The sequence below is a fragment of the Bombina bombina genome, chromosome 1 (genome assembly GCF_027579735.1).
Source record: "Bombina bombina isolate aBomBom1 chromosome 1, aBomBom1.pri, whole genome shotgun sequence".
In the NCBI taxonomy this organism is placed as follows: domain Eukaryota; kingdom Metazoa; phylum Chordata; class Amphibia; order Anura; family Bombinatoridae; genus Bombina; species Bombina bombina.
Genome location: NC_069499.1, coordinates 709304459 through 709327508, shown reverse-complemented (window position 1 = coordinate 709327508; position 23050 = coordinate 709304459). Strand labels below are relative to the sequence as shown.

The window sequence follows — 23050 nt, the reverse complement described above, 5'->3', positions numbered from 1 at the left end:
TCCTTCTTCAAAGAAGGAACGTCTTTTGCATAATCTGGACGTAGTCCGTGCCTTGAAGTTTTACTTACAGGCTACTAAAGATTTTCGTCAAACATCTGCCCTGTTTTTCGTTTACTCTGGACAGAGGAGAGGTCAAAAAGCTTCGACAACCTCTCTCTCCTTTTGGCTTCGGAGCATAATACGCTTAGCCTATGAGACTGCTGGACAGCAGCCCCCTGAAAGGATTACAGCTCATTCTACTAGAGCTGTGGCTTCCACCTGGGCCTTTAAAAATGAGGCCTCGGTTGAACAGATTTGCAAGGCTGCGACTTGGTCTTCGCTTCACACCTTTTCAAAATTTTCAAAATTTGACACTTTTGCTTCTTCGGAGGCTGTTTTTGGGGGAGAGGTTCTACAGGCAGTGGTTCCTTCAGTTTAAGTTCCTGCCTTGTCCCTCCCATCATCCGTGTACTTTAGCTTTGGTATTGGTATCCCACAAGTAATGGATGATCCCTGGACTGGATACACTTAAGAGAAAACATAATTTATGCTTACCTGATAAATTTATTTCTCTTGTAGTGTATCCAGTCCACGGCCCGCCCTGTCCTTTTAAGGCAGGTCTAAATTTTAATTAAACTACAGTCACCACTGCACCCTATGGTTTCTCCTTTCTCGTCTTGTTTCGGTTGAATGACTGGATATGGCAGTGAGGGGAGGAGCTATATAGCAGCTCTTTTGTGGGTGATCCTCTTGCAATTTCCTGTTGGGAAGGAGAATATCCCACAAGTAATGGATGATCCGTGGACTGGATACACTACAAGAGAAATAAATTTATCAGGTAAGCATAAATTATGTTTTTACCGAAGGTGGTATCATTTTTGTTCTTTCACTTTGTCCTAACCCCATAATCTTGATGTGGTTAGGGCTTTGATATTCTACTACCGATTTGCGTCAATACTCTAGTTGTTTGGTTTTGTATTTGGGTAAACAAAAGGGGCAATAGGTTACATCTGTTTTGTTTTCATTTTGGTTACAAAGTCTCATTTGTTTGGCTTACTTGGAGGCTGGTCACTCTTCCCACTCAGTGCCTACATTATGGGCGTTTAAAATGAGGCTTCTGTAGAACAATTTTGCAGGGCAGCATCATGGTCTTCCCTTCATTTTTACCAGATTTTACCAATTCAATGTTTTTGCCTTTGCGAAGGCTCCTTCTGGAAGAAGGGTTTTACAGGCGGTGATAACAGAGAAATATGTGTCTGCTTTTCTTCTTCCCCCTTTTCTTTTATTCGTGGACTTCTCAACTTGGGTATAGGTTCCCAAGAGTAAGGTCGTGGACTCTCACAACCATTAGAAAGAAAACCTAAATTATTCTTACCTGATAAATTTATTTATTTCTTTGTTAAACAGGAACTCTTGGATATATAGACTTTTTAATTACTCCATAAGAATTAAATTGTGAATGTGATATGAATTTTTTTTTAATAGACAAATTTTTAAAATAGTTATAAACTAACTTACATTTCGATTAATATCAGTAGATGTGTATTTCTTGTCTTGTTTGTAACCTTGATCTTATCTTAAACAGGAAGAGTCCACAGCTGCATTAATTTCTTTTAGGAATTCAGAACCTGGCCACCAGGAGAAGGCAAAGACACTCCAGCCAAAGGCTTAAATACCTCCCCCACCTCCCTCTTCACCCAGTCATTCTTTGCCTTTCGTAACAGGGCCCCTGATCGGCTGGTCCTGTTAGCATGCCCATTCTCCTTGGGCGTTCACCCATGGGTGCTGCCTTCTTTTATTTGATCCGTATAGGATGTGTTTAATTTGTTTTATGAAGCTCATGTCTGTTATAATTTTCCGATTTCGGAACGTTTCTTCTCTGGAACTGATACTTGCGATTTTGTGGTCACTTCTGCACTTCCTCAGAAGTTGTGCAGTACTATATAATGACATAGTTATGTTTATAGTTTGTCAATCCCTTTGGAGGCTTCGATTTTTCATGGACCTTGGACTGTTTCGAGTGTTCTCGTACCATGCAGGTCCTGGTCGGGCGCTAGCAACTGCTCCTTACGGTTCATGTCATCCATGTGGTGCTGGTGTGCTGGTTAACCTGTCGGGTGCTGGGTTGTTCACTTTGATAAGTGTTAATTTTTTTCTCGTTGCCTCCATTACTAGAAATCTAAGGGACTGCATCGGTCTGCCTCCCGTTCCTACTGTTGAGGGGGTTCCAGACTTGGAGCCTGCTGAGGCTCATCGTGAGAGGTCCTTTGGCCTTGGAAGCGAAGTTTATCCATTCCCATTAGGTTTGGCGGTTTGGATGAACTCTGGGGGTTTGCGGTACCAGATGTATGACGATTTTCGTTTTCTCTCTTGGTAACTTCTGGATGTTTTTTTTGTGGCCTAGTCACAAGTACCTCTCATAGGTTGCTGGGGCTACTTTTTCCCTTTTTGGGTGGTCGGGTCATTTTGTGTCTGGAAGTCCTTATTACTTCTTTTTTTTTTTTGTATTTTGTACGCTCTCCTATTGGGAGCGCAGGGGTTGGCGTTAATCCTTTTGCTTTCTCCCGGCATTTTCCTCTTGTCGACTGTCTGCCAGGAGTTGTGAGACTCCCACCGTTTTTCCTGTGTGGTACAGGATTTTCCGGGAGACTGAAGGTTCTCTTCCTTCGGTTGGGGGTTAGTTCAGTGTGATCAGAATACCTGCGGGTTTTGGATCCTCGTTTTTTTTTTGTGCGCAATGGATTCTAGGGATTCAGAGTGGGCTCTAACACAGCCTTGTAGGTTGTTTAAGTGATTTTTAACCATTTTTTTGCCACGGCACTTTTTTTTTTACATTATAAAAATCCTGCGGCACACCACCATCCTAAAATACATACATACATACATACATACATACATACAGGGAGTGCAGAATTATTAGGCAAGTTGTATTTTTGAGGCTTAATTTTATTATTGAACAACAACCATGTTCTCAATGAACCCAAAAAACTCATTAATATCAAAGCTGAATAGTTTTGGAAGTAGTTTTTAGTTTGTTTTTAGTTATAGCTATTTTAGAGGGATATCTGTGTGTGCAGGTGACTATTACTGTGCATAATTATTAGTCAACTTAACAAAAAACAAATATATACCCATTTCAATTATTTATTTTTACCAGTGAAACCAATATAACATCTCAACATTCACAAATATACCTTTCTGACATTCAAAAACAAAACAAAAACAAATCAGTGACCAATATAGCCACCTTTCTTTGCAAGGACACTCAAAAGCCTACCATCCATGGATTCTGTCAGTGTTTTGATCTGTTCACCATCAACATTGCGTGCAGCAGCAACCACAGCCTCCCAGACACTGTTCAGAGAGGTGTACTGTTTTCCCTCCTTGTAAATCTCACATTTGATGATGGACCACAGGTTCTCAATGGGGTTCAGATCAGGTGAACAAGGAGGCCATGTCATTAGATTTTCTTCTTTTATACCCTTTCTTGCCAGCCACGCTGTGGAGTACTTGGACGCGTGTGATGGAGCATTGTCCTGCATGAAAATCATGTTTTTCTTGAAGGATGCAGACTTCTTCCTGTACCACTGCTTGAAGAAGGTGTCTTCCAGAAACTGGCAGTAGGACTGGGAGTTGAGCTTGACTCCATCCTCAACCCGAAAAGGCCCCACAAGCTCATCTTTGATTATACCAGCCCAAACCAGTACTCCACCTCCACCTTGCTGGCGTCTGAGTCGAACTGGAGCTCTCTGCCCTTTACCAATCCAGCCACGGGCCCATCCATCTGGCCCATCAAGACTCACTCTCATTTCATCAGTCCATAAAACCTTAGAAAAATCAGTCTTGAGATATTTCTTGGCCCAGTCTTGACGTTTCAGCTTGTGTGTCTTGTTCAGTGGTGGTCGTCTTTCAGCCTTTCTTACCTTGGCCATGTCTCTGAGTATTGCACACCTTGTGCTTTTGGGCACTCCAGTGATGTTGCAGCTCTGAAATATGGCCAAACTGGTGGCAAGTGGCATCTTGGCAGCTGCACGCTTGACTTTTCTCAGTTCATGGGCAGTTATTTTGCGCCTTGGTTTTTCCACATGCTTCTTGCGACCCTGTTGACTATTTTGAATGAAACGCTTGATTGTTCGATGATCACGCTTCAGAAGCTTTGCAATTTTAAGAGTGCTGCATCCCTCTGCAAGATATCTCACTATTTTTGACTTTTCTGAGCCTGTCAAGTCCTTTTTACCCATTTTGCCAAAGGAAAGGAAGTTGCCTAATAATTATGCACACCTGATATAGGGTGTTGATGTCATTAGACCACACCCCTTCTCATTACAGAGATGCACATCACCTAATATGCTTAATTGGTAGTAGGCTTTCGAGCCTATACAGCTTGGAGTAAGACAACATGCATAAAGAGGATGATGTGGTCAAAATACTCATTTGCCTAATAATTCTGCACTCCCTGTATATATATATATATATATATATATATATATATATATATATATATATATATATATATATATATATCTTCACCAACAGACAGGAACAAACCAGGATTTTTTCAAACGTGAAGTCAAAATTTATTGACGTTTCGGACAGTAAACCTCCCCTTCCTCAGAACATACAGTGCATACAAACACACAGTAACCTCCCATTCCTGTCCCAAAAAGGCACCAAAATTACATCATATCCGGTGTGAAACTCAGTGACCCTGGAAACTCTCACCCACAATCACTTCCGGTATTGGCTCAGTTAATAACAAAAATCACCCAAACTTCTTAATTCTATCGTACATCAAGAATAAACAATGTTTCAAACGTACTTTGTTTATTCTTGATGTACGATGGAATTAAGAAGTTTGAGTGTATGCACTGTATGTTCTGAGGAAGGGGAGGTTTACTCCCTGAAACGTCAATAAATTTTGACTTCACGTTTGAAAAAATCCTGGTTTGTTCCTGTCTTTTGGTGAAGCTATATTTCTTACACAGAACATCCGGGTGGTTGACCTAAAGAGGGCGGATTCACTTAAAGCTGGTTTTATATATATATCGCAATTTTTTTGGGAACAAAACGCGATTACGATTTAATTGTGTTTTTATTAAAAATTACTAACACCTTCATTTAGCATTAAACAATTTATTTAACACTACAGAATCTTAATGTACATGTTTATCAATGTCCAATACACTATTTGAGCATAAAAATACAAAACAAAAAATAGTTACAATAAAATTTGCTGCCTGTGATGTGATTAAATAGTAGCCACTAGCCAGTTATTAGGTCTTATGACACACAAGTTCAGACAACATTGTCATGTTTTATTGGACAGTCATTCTAACAGTGTGGACACAGTGGTATGATTAACATATGAAGCAGTGTAAGCATGGAGAAACCTGAAAATTGCTGTCTTTACAGCAGTATGACTTGTAAAGTTCAATCTGTATATAAATAAATATAAGTGCAGTAAAGTAAGTACAATGAATGCACACACTGCTGCATTTGTTATTCATTTTAGGAGTTACTGTCCAGGGAAACATGAGGGATGTGGCATTGACAAGGTCAATCCTGACATCCTGCAGCCTCTCATATACATCACACACTAGTCACAGCTATTCTGTAGTAGTAGATCTATATAAAAGACCACTAAGAAGTAGAACACATCAACAGTTATATATAGGAGGTTGGTAGTACATAAGTTAACGCAACACATACAAACAAAGCTATTTTAAATGAAAAAGGCTGGCCAGTTGGTAAGTGGTACGAGTAACATATGAAGCAGTGTGTGCAGCATGTAGAAAGATACCTGAAAAGTGCTGACTGGGGACTATCCAGCTCCAGCTGCATGATTTGTGTTTCTAAATAAAGGTAGTACAATGCTGCATGTGTTAACATTTAGCTGAGTGACTGTCCATGAAAACATGTGGAATGTGGCATTGACAATGCTGACATCCTGCAGCCTGTCATATTACATACATTTTTACAGCTATAGCTGTAGTACAGAACACAGTAAGAAGTAGAACACAAGTTATAGTTAGTTACTAGTACAATACATAATACAAACAACTGAACTCAACACACACACAGCTAATTGAAATGAAAATAGCTGTCCAGTTCTTACCACATTGTCCTTTGTTTTCTTGGGCACTGGGCAGTCAGTCTAGCTGTGGTATGAGTAACATATGAAACAGTGTATGCATTGCATGCATGGAGAAACCTGAAAAGTGCTGAGTGTGCAGCAGCATGATGTGTGTTCTGTTTAAAGGGACAGTCTACACCAGAATTTTTATTGTTTTAAAAGATAGATAATCCCTTTATTACCCATTTCCCAGTTTTTCATAACTAACACATTTATAATAATATACTTTTAACCTCTGTGATTATCTTGTATCTAAGCCTCTGCAAACTGCCCCTTTTTTCAGTTCTTTTGACAGACTTGCAGTCTAGCCAATCAGTGCCTGCTCCCAGATAACTTCTCGTGCACGAGCACAGTGTTATCTATATGAAATACGTGAACTAACACCCTCTAGTGGTGAAAAACTGTTAAAATGCAATCTGAAAGAGGTGGGCTTCAAGGTCTAAGAAATTAGCATATGAACCTCCTAGGTTAAGCTTTCAACTAAGAATACCAAGAGAACAAAGCAAAATTGGTGATAAAAGTAAATTGGAAAATTGTTTAAAATTACATGCTCTATCTGAATCATGAAAGTTTATTTTGGCCTAGACTGTCCCTTTAAGTACAGTAAAGCTATTACAATGCACACTGATGCATGTGTTAGTTATTTAGCTGAGTGACTGTCCACTGTCCAGGAAAACATGGGGGATGTGGCATTGACAAGGGCAATCCTTAAATCCTGCAGCCTGTCATTACATACATTTTTACAGCTCTAGCTGTAGTACAGAACACTTAGAACATTGGTGGTAGTTAGAGTACAACTATAATACATAATACATTACAAATAAGTAAACTCAACACACACAACAGCAAATAGAAATTAAATTAGCTGGACAGTTATTACCACAACACATTGCCCATTTTTTCTTGGCTAGTCGGTCTTTCTGTGGTATGAGTAAAATATGAAGAAGTGTACATGGATGGAGAAACTTGCAAAGTTCGTACTGTGCAGCACTGATTTGTGTTTCTAATTGCACATTAAAGGTAGTACTTAGTACAACACACACTGCTTCATGTGTTAGTCATTTAGCTGAGTGACTACTATCCAGGAAAACATGAGGGATGTGGCATTAACAAGGTAAATCCTGCAACCTGTTTTTAACATCCATTCATCAACTAATAGCAGCAGCACTGCAGCATAGTACAGTAAGAGTACATTATTCAAGATTAAAACAGAGAATACAATAGAAAAACATTTGAATTTGGAAGCTGGCCTGCCCTGGTTATGGCATTGGCCATCGATACAGCCAGAATACAGTCAGTGCACATGTGCATTTTCACATAGGAGAGAAATGTGAATAACTAAGTATTTAAGCTCACAACATCATAATGTTTTCTTTTACAAGATATGACGAGTCCACGGATTTCATCCTTACTTATGGGATTACGCCTCCTGTTTAGCAGGAAGTGGCAAAGAGCACCACAGCAGAGCTGTATATATAGCTCCTCCCTTCCCTCCCACTCCAGTCATTCTCTTTGGTTGTGTTAGTGATAGAAAGAGGTAAAGTGAGGTGTTAGTTTAGATTCTTCAATAAAGAAGTTTTGTATTTTAAAATGGTGCCAGTGAGTACTATTTTTCTCAGGGAGAAATCATCAGTCAATCATCAGTTTTCTGCCCTGATGTTGATGATCTTAGCAAACGTTATCTAAGATCCATGCTGGTTTCCACAGAGCAGCTGAAGGTAGTGTGAAGAAAATCTTCAGTGTGGAGAACGGTGTCATGCTACAAGCAGCATTGAGGTATGTTCAGTCTTTGTATCTGGGGAGACTTGATGCATCAGAACAGGCTGAGATTATTCCCTATCTGGGGAGGGGTTTTCAGTATGCACTATATGCAAGGGAATGGTGTACCTGGAATCCCTTTATATTGCTGGCTAAATATGTCTAATATATCTTTAAGGTATATTCAGTGTGGGCTAGACGCTGGGAGCTGCGGTTTGCTTAAGGGCTGTCATTAGGGAGTGCAGTGTTAATGAAGTTACACTTGATAATTGCGGTGTATGTAAGATGGGCACATGGCTTATTACTTTATTTGGGACGACATGTTTGTTCTTTTTGCTACCCATGCGGGTCTCAGTCAGGCTAGAGTTACACCCTCAGCCGCGCATTATCTTCCGGATTGGATAGACAGCAAGGTCCTGGGCTCCGGTGGGGCCTAAGTTATATTGCCAAACAAAGAGACTTAGGAGCTACCCAATCAGAGACAGTGTGTTCTGGGGGCAGGTAGGCGCCGCAGCAGAGCTGTGTCGCGGTGCAGTGGCCTGAATTTCTAGAAAGTTATTTTATCTGACAAATTCGAAATAATTTGATATATAACATATATAAGCAAAGTGATGCAATATTGTTAAGATATTTTGGGCACATTAGGAACATTTTTATTGCTGTAAACGTTGTTTTTGAGATAACAGAAAAATTGTTGCGCTTTTATTATTTAAAGGCGCAGTACACTTTTCAGTTCAAATTGGGGTTTTTTTGTCATTATTCAAATAAAGAACGACTATTATTGCTAATGCTATTCTTTTTAACATGTCTGAACTTGAGGAAACTACTTGTTCTATATATTTAGATGCCATTGTGAAACCCCCTCTTTTTGTCCCTCATGTACTGAAAGGGCCTTACAATGTAAAGAGCAAATTTTCTTTAAGGAAAGTGTTCCTAAGGATGATTCTCAGTCTGATGAGAATCAGGGTATGCCGCTAAATTCTCCCCAAGCGTCATAACCTTTAACGTCCACCCAAGCGACGCCGGGTTCCTCAACCGCGTCTACTTAATTTACTCTGCAGGATATGGCTGCAGTTATGTCATCTACCCTTACAGAGGTTTTATCTAAGTTGCCAGTGTTACAGGGCAAACGCAGCAGGACAGAAGTCAATGTGAATACTGCGACCTCTGATGCTTTGTTGGCTATTTCCGATGTACCCTCACAGGGATCTGAATTGGGGTCAGGGAACTTCTGTCTGAGGGGGAACTTTCCGATTCAGGAAGTGTTACCTCAGACGGATTCGGACATCATGTCCTTTAGATTTAAGCTTTAACACCTCCACCTGTTACTTCGGGAGGTTTTAGCGACTCTGGATGATTGTGACTCTATTGTGGTACCACCGGAGAAATTGTGTAAGATGGACAAATACTTAGCGGTGCCTGCTTACTCTGTTTTTCCGGTTCCTAAGGGAATCTCAGATATTATTACGCGGGAATAGGAAAGACCAGGTATCCCGTTCTCACCCTCTCCTAATTTTAAGAAAATGTATACCATATCTGACACTGTTCAGGACTCTTGGCAAACAGTCCCTAAGGTGGAGGGAGCTATATCTACCCTGGCTAAGTGTACAACTATTCCTATTGAGGACAGTTGTGCTTTCAAAGACCCTATGGATAAGAAATTGGAGGGTCTAATAAAAAAGTTATTTATTCATCAGTTTCCTTTTACAACCGACGGCCTGCATTGTACCAGTTACCACTGCGGCGGCCTTCTGGTTTGACACCTTGGAAGAGTCTCTTAAAACTGAGACTCCTTTAGAGGACATTTTAGATAGAATTAAGGCTCTTAAGCTGGCTAATTCTTTTATTACGTATGCTGCCTTTCAGATAGCCAAACTGGCGGCTAAGAATGCCGGATTTGCCATTTTAGCGCGTAGAGCATTATGGTTAAAATCTTGGTCTGCTGATGTGTCATCTAAGTCAAAGCTTTTGGCTATTCCTTTCAAGGGAAAAACCCTATTCGGGCCTGACTTGAAAGAAATAATTTCTGACATTACGGGAGGTAGGGATCATCTCCTACCTCAGGATAGAACAGCTAAACTAAGGGGTGAAAAAAATAATTTTCGTTCCTTTCGGAACTTCAAAGGAGTCCTCTCTTCCTCCTCTTCCGCTAAGCAGGAAGGGAATTTCTCCAACATTGGTGTGTCCGGTCCACGGCGTCATCCTTGTGGGAATATCTCTTCCCCAACAGGAAATGGCAAAGAGTCCCAGCAAAGCTGGCCATATAGTCCCTCCTAGGCTCCGCCCACTCCAGTCATTCTCTTTGCCGTTGCACAGGCAACATCTCCACAGAGATGGTTAAGAGTATGTGGTGTTTAGTTGTAGTTTTTTTATTCTACTATCAAGAGTTTGTTATTTTAAAATAGTGCTGGTATGTACTATTTACTCTGAAACAGAAAAAGATGAAGATTTCTGTTTGTGAGAGGAAGATGATTTTAGCAGACAGTAACTAAAATCGATTGCTGTTTCCACATAGGACTGTTGAGATGAAGTAACTTCAGTTGGGGGAAACAGTTAGCAGACTTTTCTGCTTAAGGTATGACTAGCCATATTTCTAACAAGACTGTGTAATGCTGGAAGGCTGTCATTTCCCCTCATGGGGACCGGTAAGCCATTTTCTTAGTCTCAAACAGAATAAAGGGCTTAATATGGGCTATAAAACTGGTAGACACTTTTATGGGCTAAATCGATTGCTTTATTTGGACATTTTATACATGTTTATGCTGATAATTCACACTTATAAACTTGGGGAACGTTTTTTAACGTCAGGCACTTTGTTAGACACCTTTTCCAGTCAGGAAGGGCCTTCCCAGTTGTAGGCAGAGCCTCATTTTCGCGCCATTACTGCGCAGTTGTTTTTGAGAGCAAGACATGCAGATGCATGTGTGAGGACCTGAAAGTAGTTGGAAAAGTTCCTAGAAGGCGTCATTTGGTATCGTATTCCCCTCTGGGCTTGGTAAAGTCACAGCAAAGGCTGTAGCTGGGACTGTATAGGGGTTAAATCTGTAACCGGCTCCTGTTTCGTTATTTTAAGGGTTAAAGCTCTGAAAATTGGTGTGCAATACTTTTAATGCTTTAAGACACTGTGGTGAAAGTTTGGTAAATTTTGAACAATTCCTTCATATTTTTTCACATATTCAGTAATAAAGTGTGCTCTGTTTAAAATTTAAAGAGACAGTAACGGTTTTGTTTTAAAACGGTTTTTGTGCTTTATTGACAAGTTTAAGCCTGTTTGACATGTGTCTGCCTTCAGATAAGCTATGTTCTATATGTATGAAAGTCAATGTGTCTCCCCCTTCAAAATTGTGTGATAATTGTGCCATAGCGTCCAAACAATGTAAGGACAGTACTGTCACAGATAATGAAGTTGCCCAAGATGATTCATCAGATGAAGGGAGTAGACATGGTTCTACATCATCTCCTTCTGTGTCTATACCAGTTTTGCCCACGCAGGAGGCCCCTAGTACTTCTAGCGCGCCAATGCTTATTACCATGCAACAATTGACGGCTGTAATGGATAACTCCATAGCAAATATTTTATCCAAAATGCCTGCATATCAGAGAAAGCGCGATTGCTCTGTTTTAAACACTGAAGAGCAGGAGGGCGCTGATGATAATTGTTCTGTCATACCCTCACACCAATCTGAAGGGGCCATGAGGGAGGTTTTGTCAGATGGGGAAATTTCAGATTCAGGAAAAATTTCTCAACAGGCTGAACCTGATGTTGTGACATTTAAATTTAAATTAGAACATCTCCGCGCACTGCTTAAGGAGGCGTTATCTACTCTTGATGATTGTGACAACTTGGTCATTCCAGAAAAATTATGCAAGATGGACAAGTTCCTAGAGGTTCCGGTGCACCCCGACGCTTTTCCTAAACCCAAGCGGGTGGCGGATATAGTGAATAAGGAGTGGGAGAAGCCCCGCATACCTTTTGCTCCCCCTCCTATATTTAAGAAATTATTTCCTATGGTCGACCCCAGAAAGGACTTATGGCAGACAGTCCCTAAGGTCGAGGGGGCAGTTTCTACTCTAAACAAGCGCACTACTATTGCTATCGAGGATAGTTGCGCTTTCAAAGATCCTATGGATAAAAAATTGGAGGGTTTGCTTAAAAAGATTTTTGTACAGCAAGGTTACCTTCTACAACCCATTTCGTGCATTGTTCCTGTCACTACAGCAGCGTGGTTCTGGTTCGAGGAACTAGAAAAGTCGCTCAGTAGAGAGACTCCATATGAGGAGGTTATGGACAGAGTTCACGCACTTAAGTTGGCTAACTCTTTTATTTTAGATGCCGCTTTGCAATTAGCTAGATTAGCGGCAAAAAATTCAGGGTTTGCAATTGTGGCGCGCAGAGCGCTTTGGCTAAAGTCTTGGTCAGCGGATGTATCATCCAAGACAAAATTGCTTAACATCCCCTTCAAGGGTAAAACTCTCTTTGGACCAGAATTGAAAGAGATTATCTCAGACATCACTGGGGGAAAGGGCCACGCCCTCCCACAAGATAGGCCTTTCAAGGCCAAGAATAAGTCTAATTTTCGTTCCTTTCGTAATTTCAGGAACGGACCGGCCTCTAATTCTGCATCCTCTAAGCAAGAGGGTAATGCCTCACAATCCAAACCAGCCTGGAAACCGATGCAAGGCTGGAACAAGGGTAAGCAGGCCAAGAAGCCTGCTACCGCTAACAAAACAGCATGAAGGAGTAGCCCCTGATCCGGGACCGGATCTAGTGGGGGGCAGACTCTCTCTCTTTGCTCAGGCTTGGGCAAGAGATGTTCAGGATCCCTGGACGCTAGAAATAGTTTCTCAGGGTTATCTTCTGGAATTCAAGGAACTACCCCCAAGGGGAAGGATCCACATGTCTCACTTATCCTCAAACCAAATAAAGAGACAGGCGTTCTTACATTGTGTAGAAGACCTGTTAAAGATGGGAGTGATACACCCAGTTCCAATGACGGAACAAGGAATGGGATTTTACTCAAATCTGTTCGTAGTTCCCAAAAAAGAGGGAACCTTCAGACCAATTCTGGATTTAAAGATCCTAAACAAATTTCTCTGGGTACCATCGTTCAAAATGGAAACCATTCGAACGATTCTACCCACTATCCAGGAAGGTCAATTTATGACTACCGTGGATCTAAAGGATGCGTACCTACATATTCCTATCCACAAAGAACATCATCAGTTCCTAAGGTTCGCCTTTCTGGACAAACATTACCAGTTTGTGGCCCTCCCATTCGGATTAGCCACTGCCATTTTCACAAAGGTACTCGGGTCCCTTCTAGCGGTTCTATGACCGAGGGGCATTGCAGTAGTACCATACTTGGACGACATTCTAATACAAGCGTCGTCCCTTTCAAAAGCAAAGGCTCATACAGACATCGTTCTGGCCTTTCTCAGATCTCACGGATGGAAGGTGAACATAGAAAAAAGTTCTCTGTCTCCGTCAACAAGAGTTCCCTTCTTGGGAACAATAATAGATTCCTTAGAAATGAGGATTTTTCTGACAGATGTCAGAAAGTCAAAACTTCTAAGCGCTTGTCAAGTTCTTCATTCTGTTCCACGTCCTTCCATAGCTCAGTGCATGGAAGTAGTAGGGTTGATGGTTGCAGCAATGGACATAGTTCCTTTTGCGCGAATTCATCTAAGACCATTACAACTGTGCATGCTGAAACAGTGGAATGGGGACTATACAGACTTGTCTCCAGTGATTCAAGTAGATCAGAAGACCAGAGATTCACTCCGTTGGTGGCTAACCCTGGACCACCTATCCTAGGGAATGAGCTTCCGCAGACCAGAGTGGGTCATTGTCACGACCGACGCCAGTCTAGTGGGCTGGGGCGCGGTCTGGGAATCCCTGAAAGCTCAGGGACTATGGTCTCGGGAAGAGTCTCTTCTCCCGATAAACATTCTGGAACTAAGAGCGATATTCAATGCTCTCAGGGCTTGACTCAGCTTGCAAAGGCCAGATTCATAAGATTCCAATCAGACAACATGACGACTGTTGCATATATCAATCATCAGGGGGGAACAAGGAGTTCCCTGGCGATGAATGAAGTGACCAAAATAATACAATGGGCGGAGGATCACTCCTGCCATCTATCTGCGATCCACATCCCAGGTGTGGAAAACTGGGAAGCGGATTATCTGAGTCGTCAGACATTCCATCCGGGGGAGTGGGAACTCCACCCGGAGATCTTTGCCCAGTTGACTATGGATCTGATGGCGTCTCGTCAGAACTTCAAATTTCCTTGCTACGGGTCCAGATCCAGGGATCCCAAGGCGACTAGTGGATGCACTAGTAGCACCTTGGACCTTCAACCTAGCTTATGTGTTTCCACCGTTTCCTATCATTCCCAGGCTGGTAGCCAGGATCAAACAGGAGAGGGCCTCAGTGATCTTGATAGCTCCTGCGTGGCCACGCAGGACTTGGTATGCGGACCTGGTGAATATGTCATCGGTTCCACCATGGAAGCTACCTTTGAGACAGGACCTTCTTGTTCAGGGTCCATTTGAACATCCAAATCTGGTCTCCCTCCAGCTGACGGCTTGGAGATTGAACGCTTGATTCTATCAAAGCGTGGGTTTTCAGATTCTGTGATAGATACTCTGGTTCAGGCCAGAAAACCGGTAACTAGAAAGATTTACCATAAAATATGGAAAAGATATATCTGCTGGTGTGAATCCAAGGGATTCCCATGGAATAAGATAAAAATTCCTAAGATTCTTTCCTTTCTGCAAGAAGGTTTGGATAAGGGATTATCTGCGAGTTCTCTAAAGGGACAGATTTTTGCTTTATCTGTCTTACTACACAAACGACTGGCAGCTGTGCCAGATGTTCAAGCATTTGTTCAGGCTCTGGTTAGAATCAAGCCTGTTTACAGACCTTTGACTCCGCCCTGGAGTTTAAATCTAGTTCTTTCAGTTCTTCAAGGGGTTCTGTTTGAACCTCTACATTCCATAGATATTAAGTTGTTATTTTGGAAAGTTTTGTTTTTGGTTGCTATTTCTTCTGCTAGAAGAGTTTCATAGTTACCTGCTCTGCAGTGTTCTCCGCCCTATCTGGTGTTCCATGCAGATAAGGTGGTTTTGCGTACTAAGCCTGGTTTGCTTCCAAAGGTTGTTTCTAACAAAAATATTAACCAGGAGATAGTTGTACCTTCTTTGTGTCCGAATCCAGTGTCAAAGAAGGAAAGTTTGTTACACAATTTGGACGTAGCCCGTGCTCTAAAATTCTATTTAGAAGCTACAAAAGATTTCAGACAAACATCTTCTCTGTTTGTCGTCTATTCTGGTAAGAGGAGAGGTCAAAAAGCGACTTCTACCTCTTTCCTTTTGGCTTAAAAGCATCATCCGATTGGCTTACGAGACTGCCGGACGGCAGCCTCCTGAAAGAATCACAGCTCACTCCACTAGGGCCGTGGCTTCCACATGGGCCTTCAAGAACGAGGCTTCTGTTGATCAGATATGTAAGGCAGCGACTTGGTCTTCACTGCACACTTTTGCCAAATTTTACAAATTTGATACTTTTGCTTCTTCGGAGGCTATTTTTGGGAGAAAGGTTTTGCAAGCCGTGGTGCCTTCCGTTTAGGTAACCTGATTTGCTCCCTCCCTTCATCCGTGTCCTAAAGCTTTGGTATTGGTTCCCACAAGTAAGGATGACGCCGTGGACCGGACACACCAATGTTGGAGAAAACAGAATTTATGCTTACCTGATAAATTACTTTCTCCAACATTGGTGTGTCCGGTCCACGGTCCGCCCTGGTTTTTTTAATCAGGTCTGATGAATTATTTTCTCTAACTACAGTCACCACGGTACCATATGGTTTCTCCTATTTTTTCCTCCTGTCCGTCGGTCGAATGACTGGGGTGGGCGGAGCCTAGGAGGGACTATATGGCCAGCTTTACTGGGACTTTTTGCCATTTACTGTTGGGGAAGAGATATTCCCACAAGTAAGGATGACGCCGTGGACCGGACACACCAATGTTGGAGAAAGTAATTTATCAGGTAAGCATAAATTCTGTTTTTGCTCAGGCCAAGTCCGTCTGGAGACCCCACCAGGCTTGGTAAACAACCCAAGATGCCGGCTGCTGCTACCAAGACAGCATGAAGGGGCGGCCCCCGATCCGGGACCGGATCTAGTAGGGGGCAGACTTTCTCTGTTTGCCCAGGCTTGGGTGAGAGATGTTCAGGACGCCTGGACACTGGAAATTGTGTCCCAAGGGTATCTACTGGAATTCAAAAATTTTCTCCCAAGGTGGTGGTTTCTTCTTTCACGATTGTCTGTAAGACCAGATAAAAAGAGAGGCGTTCTTACGTTGTGTAAAAGACCTTTCTACTATGGGAGTAATTCGTCCCGTTCCAATACTGGAACAGGGGTAGGGATTTTACTCAAATCTTTTCGTGGTCCCCAAAAAAGAGGGCACGTTTCGACCTCTTTTAGATCTAAAGAGTCTAAACAAGTTTCTGAGTCCTGTCCTTCAAGATGGAGACTATTCGAACAATTCTGCCATTGATCCAGGAGGGTCAATATATGACTACCGTGGACTTGAAGGATGCATATCTTCATATTCCTATCCACATGGATCATCATCAGTTCATAAGGTTTGACTTTCTGGACAAACATTTTTAGTTTGTGGCTCTTCCCTTCGGGTTGGCCACAGCACCCAGGATCTTCACGAAGGTTCTAGGGTCACTTCTGGTGGTTCTCAGGCCGCGGGGCATTGCAGTGGCACCTTATCTGGACGATATTCTGATCCAGGCGTCGTATTACCATCTGATAAGGTCTTATACAGACATGGTTCTGTCCTTTCTGAGGATTCACAGGTGGAAGGTGAATCTAGAAAAGTTAATTAATTCCACAGACAAGGGTTCCCTTCTTGGAACTCTAATAGATTCTATATCCATGAAGATTTTCTTGACGGAGGTCAAAGTTAAAGATTCTGAATACATGCCGAGCCCTTCAGTCCAATCCTCGGCCATCAGTGGCTCAGTGCATGGAAGTAATTGGATTGATGGTGGCGGCAATGGACATCATTCCGTTTGCTCGTTTTCATCTCAGACCACTACAACTGAGCATGCTCAGGCAGTGGAATGGAGATTATGCAAATTTGTCTCCTCAGATCTGTATCAGGAGACAAGAGACTCTCTTCTTTGGTGGTTGTCGCCGTATCATCTGTCCCAAGGGACGTGCTTCCGCAGACCCTCATGGGTGATAGTGACAACGGACGCCAGTCTACTAGGTTGGGGTGCAGTCTGGAATTCCCTGAAGGCTCAGGGTGTGTGGACTAAGTCGGAGTCCCTACTTCCAATCAATATTCTGGAATTGAGAGCAATCTTCAATGCGCTTCAGGCGTGGCCTCAGTTGGCTTCGGCCAAATTCATCCGCTTTCAGTCAGACAACATCACGACTGTGGCTTACATCAATCATCAGGGAGGAACAAGGAGTTCCTTAGCGATGACAGAAGTATCCAAGATAATTTGATGGGCGGAGGCTCACTCTTGTTATCTGTCAGCAATTTACATCCCAGGAGTGGACAACTGGGAGGCGGACTTTTTAAGCAGACAGACATTTCATACTTTGATTCAGGCACATAAGCCTGTCACTAGAAAGATCTACCACAAGATATGGCGTAAATATCTTTGTTGGTGCGAATCCAAGGGCTACTCATGGAGTAGAGTTAGGATTCCAAGGATTTTATCTTTTCTCCAAGAAGGATTGGAGAAGGGGTTATCGGCAAGTTCCTTAAAGGGACAAATTTCTGCTTTGTCGATTTTACTACACAAGCGTTTGGCAGAGGTTCCAGACGTTCAGTCTTTTTGTTAGGCTTTGACCAGAATCAAGCCTGTGTTTAGACCAATTGCTCCACCCTGGAGTTTGAATTTAGTTCTTAATGTTCTTCAAGGGGTTCCGTTTGAACCCATGCATTCCATAGATATTAAGCTGTTATCTTGGAAGGTTTTATTTTTGGTTGCTATTTCTTTTGCTTGTAGAGTTTCCGAGCTTTCTGCGTTACAATGTGATTCGCCTTATCTTATTTTCCATTCTGATAAGGTGGTTTTACGTACCAAACCTGGTTTTCTTCCTAAGGTTGTTTCTAACAAAAATATTAATCAGGAAATTGTTGTTCCTTCCTTGTGTCCTAACCCTTCTTCTAAGAAGGAGCGTCTGTTACATAATTTGGACGTGGTCCGTGCCCTGAAGTTTTACTTGCAGGCGACTAAGGAATTCCGTCAATCATCTTCATTATTCATTGTTTTTTCTGGAAAGCGTAGGGGCCAGAAAGCTACGGCTACCTCTTTCTTTTTGGCTGAAGAGTATCATTCGTCTGGCATTTGAGACTGCTGGACAGCAGCTGTCTGAAAGAATTATGGCTCATTCTACTAGGGCTGTGTGTTCCTCATGGGCATTTAAAAACGATGCTTCTGTTGAACAGATTTGCAAGGCTGCAACTTGGTCGTCTCTTCACACTTTTTCCAAATTTTCCAAATTTGATACTTTTGCTTCTGAGGCTGGTTTTGGGAGAATGGTTCTTCAAGCAGTGGTGCCTTCCATTTAGGTTCCTGTCTTGTCCCTCCCTTTCATCCGTGTCCTATAGCTTTGGTATTAATCCCATAAGTAAGGATGAAATCTGTGGACTTGTCATATCTTGTAAAAGAAAGGGAAATTAATGCTTACCTGATACATTTATTTATTTTACGATATGACGAGTCCACGGCCCACCCTGTCATTTCTAAGACAGGTAATTCTTTTTGTTAAACTTCAGTCACCTCTGCACCTTTGGCTTTTCCTTTCTCTTCCTAACTTTGGTCGAATGACTGAAGTGGGAGGGAAGGGAGGAGCTATATATACAGCTCTGCTGTAGTGCTCTTTGCCACTTCCTGCTAAACAGGAGGTGTAATCCCATAAGTAAGGATGAAATCCGTGGACTCGTCATATCGTAAAAGAAATAAATTTATCAGGTAAGCATAAATTTCCTTTTTCAAATAGGTACTTGCGTAGCTACACATGATCTGATATCAAATAAGAGGTGGAGTTTATATACAACTTATTAGTGGATCCTACTTTTTGTAAACTAGTAGTTATAACTTAATCCACTTGCTTGTAATATGGTTCAACTATTAAAAAAAATGGTCAAAATCTTGAATTTAGTAGAATACCAATAACTGAGTGTTACTTGCCCATCTTATTTTTCATTTTTTTTTAAGACATCTTTTAATCTTCCAAAAACTTTTATTTTAGATGCGTAAAATGAGTTACATTTCATAAATCTTTAATTTGTAATCTTTACTAAATAGTAAACAGCAGCTTCCATTTTATCAATTTTTTTATTAAAATTACAAAATAGTGTTTCAATGGAGTAGCTACTTATATGGTTTTGACTGTTATGTTTGTCTTGTGCTGTATTATAGCTGTTAAGAGTAAACATATATTTTATAATTCTTTGGGGAAAAAATAGTGTATTTTATAAATTGATTGAATTCTTTCACAACAGGGAAATTCAGAAGATGGAGACGAGGATGACGACTCTGATTCTAAATCCCCAGGCAAGGGCAGAAAGAAGATCCGGAGAATTCTTAAGGATGACAAACTTCGAACAGAAACACAAAATGCTCTGAAAGAAGAGGAGGAGAGAAGGAAGAGGATTGCTGAAAGAGAGAGAGAGCGAAAAAAGCTGAGGGAGGTAAAAAGCAGAATTTATCTTTTAAGTTATACTGGAATTTTTAATGTGTCTTGCAAGAAAGGTAATTTATTTTGTGTGTGATGAAATTCCTCAACAGAATTGGAATAAAAAAATAAAATAAAAATGTTCTTTAGGATTTTGCAATTGTGAAAACCTGTCAAAATTGTCAGTTTAGAAAAAATATTTATATCTATCTATCTATCTATCTATCTATCTTGTATAACATGCACATTCCGAACACAGGAATATTTAACAAAAAAATTAGAGACTGAATGAAGTAATAGTTTGGAATGTCTGGTTTCAGGTCATTGTTGTGGAGGATGCTTCTCCAGTAAAATGTCCAATAACAACTAAATTGGTCTTGGAAGAGGATGAAGAGACAAAAGAGCCTTTGGTGCACGTCCATAGAAACATGGTTACAAAACTGAAACCCCATCAAGTAGACGGTATGAATTCTGAAATATTTTAAAATATAATTTAATCAAAGTAATATTAAAGTGATGGTAGAATATTAATGTCATGTGTACACTTATTAACTGTCAAAGCAGAAGCTAAAAAGTTATATTAGATATATTTTACCTCTGTTTTTCTGTCAACTTTAAATGGGGTGTGCGGCACAACTTCCTATTGGCTGTTCCGCCCTCCTCCTGACTTAAAAAAAAAAAAAAAAAAAAAAAAAGACATTGTGGAAGAGGCGGCCGGCTGCTGCTGACATAACAGAAAAAAAGCAGGAAAAATAAATTGGTTTTAAATAACTTTTTAGCTTCTGTTAAGTGTACACATGAAGTTCTTTAACATTCCGGCCCCTGATTTGGCAAAGTTTACCATCACTTTAAGTGATCCATTTATTTTAATTTTCCATCTTAATATGGAAAGAGTCCACAGCTGCATTCCTTAATTGTGGGAAATACTGAACCTGGCTAGCAGGAGGAGGCAAAGACACCCCAGCCAAAGGCTTAAATACCTCCCCCACTTCCTCATAACCCCAGTCATTCTTTGCCTTTCAACACAGGAGGTTGGCAGAGAAGTGTTAGAAGATTTCGGAGTAGTCTTTTATGGAGGGTAGTACTCTTCGAGATGGGACTGGAGTTTTAAGTACAGGTAGCCCTCAGTTTACGCCGGGGTTAGGTTCCAGAAGGAATGGTTGTAAATCGAAACTGTTGTAAATTGAATCCCAGTTTATAATGTAAGTCAATGGGAAGTGAAGGAGATAGGTTCCAGGCCCCTCTCAAAATTGTCATAAGTAACACCTAATACATTATTTTAAAAGCTTTGAAATGAAGACTTTAAATTCTAAACAGCATTATAAACCTTATAAAATAATCACACAATACAGAATATATAATTAAACTAAGTTAAATGAACAAAAACATTTGCTAAACAGCATTATAAACCTAATAAAATAATCACACAACACGGACTTCACTTGCATTTTTCTGCAAACAGTTCTTTCTATGCATTCCAATCTGGACTGATTTATAGACAGGAAGATCTTGTTCTATATCTCAGGTCTGGTTAAACTGATTAATTTCAGCTTGCTTGGCTTTGCTGCAACACAAGCGGACAGCTCCACCTACTGGCTATTTTAATAAATGGACTGCTTCTCAATGCTTTTCAATAGCAGTCACATGACTGGAAAAAAAGGTTGTTATTCTGAAACAGTGTAAATTGAACCGTTGTAAAACAAGGGCCACCTGTAGTCCTGTCAGCCTCTCAGTGAGAGCATGGATGAAAGTTAGAGTCCGGAGATGCAGGGAGAATCTTTCTGTGAAACCATTCGGACTCCTATTAACAGCTCCATAGGCAATCAGCGTTGACGAGTTTCGCTGCCTGCGTTCTTTACTCAAGTCCATGTCAGAATCGATGCTACTATCTGTCACACTTGAAGGGCCGTGTTCCTGTTCCATGGCGTAGAATCTGGAAAGATTGTTTCTTTTTTTATACATGTATGATAACGCAAGAAGACAGGGTCACAGTGTGACTCCTTTTATCTGTATAGAATCAAGGGTTAATTATCAAGGGGATTATTGAACAGGGGGGGGGGGGGGATAATCTTATGTGTTTATTTGATTTTATGCTGCTTTTATGTGTGAGATGTTATGGGCTCATAGGCTGTTAAGGAATTTACAGGTTTCACTTTGAGAGCCATGCAGCTTACAAGCTTGGCACACTTTCTCATAGCAGGGGCGGTCCTGCATTGTGCACCATGTGATTCATTCCCTTTCTTTCATGTAATTGGCAAGAGTCCATGAGCTAGTGACATATGGGATATACAATTCTACCAGGAGGGGCAAAGTTTCCCAAACCTCAAAATGCCTATAAATACACCCCTCACCACACCCACAATTCAGTTTTACAAACTTTGCCTCCTATGGAGGTGGTGAAGTAAGTTTGTGCTAAGATTTCTACGTTGATATGCGCTTCTCAGCATTGTTGAAGCCCGATTCCTCTCAGAGTACAGCGAATGTCAGAGGGACGTGAAGGGAGTATCACTTATTTGAATACGATGATTTCCCTAACGGGGGTCTATTTCATAGGTTCTCTGTTATCGGTCGTAGAGATTAATCTCCTACCTCTCTTTTCAGATCGACGATATACTCTCAATTTACCATTACCTCTACTGATAACTGTTTCAGTACTGGTTTGGCTATCTGCTATATGTGGATGGGTGTCTTTGGGTAAGTATGTTTTTATTACTTAAGACACTCTCAGCTATGGTTTGGCACTTTATGCAATTATATAAAGTTCTAAATATATGTATTGTACTTATATTTGCCATGAGTCAGGTTCACGTATTTCCTTCTGCAGACTGTCAGTTTCATATTTGGGAATGTAAACACTTTAAGAAATTTATTTTCTTACCTGGGGTTTAGTCTTTTTTTCAATTTGACTACTTTTTGCAATTGCGGGTGTTAGGCCCGCGGGTGCGTCAAATGCTAGACTTTATTGCGTCATTTTTGGCGCAAACTTTTTTTTGGCGCGAAAAAATACGTTTATGACGCAACTTCGTCATTTCCGGCGTCATACGTGACGCCGAGACCTTTCACACGGCAGCGTCATTAGTGACGCAAGTGTGTCATTTCTGGTCATTTTTGGCGCCAAAAAAAGTTTACGTTGTGCCTCATACTTGGCGCCAAATTTTTTTCATTATTTCAATACCCCAATGATGTTTGCCTCCTGCTTTCTTCTCTATCAAGAGGCCTATGCTTTTGCATTTTTTCCCATTCCTGAAACTGTCATTTAAGGAAATAGATAATTTTGCTTTATATGTTGTTTTTTCTTTTACATTGAGCAAGATGTCCCAATCCGAACCTGTCTTTGCTGGAACATTGTTGCCTGACATCGGTTATACCAAAGCTAAGTGCATTTGTTGTAAAATTGTAGAAATTATTCCACCAAATGTCATTTGTAATAGTTGTCATGATAAACTTTTACATGCAGATAGTGTTTCTATCA

At 41.1% G+C, this 23050-nt stretch overlaps 1 protein-coding gene across 1 annotated transcript in view; it reads left to right on the top strand.

Moving 5' to 3' along the window:
• ATRX (ATRX chromatin remodeler) overlaps positions 1 to 23050 on the top strand; it is a 783199-nt gene that overhangs the window by 382335 nt on the left and 377814 nt on the right. The window contains exons 15-16 of the mRNA XM_053714433.1: positions 19406 to 19594; positions 19899 to 20040. Coding sequence (XP_053570408.1) covers positions 19406 to 19594; positions 19899 to 20040 — 331 coding nt within the window. The remainder of the gene's footprint in view (positions 1 to 19405; positions 19595 to 19898; positions 20041 to 23050) is intronic.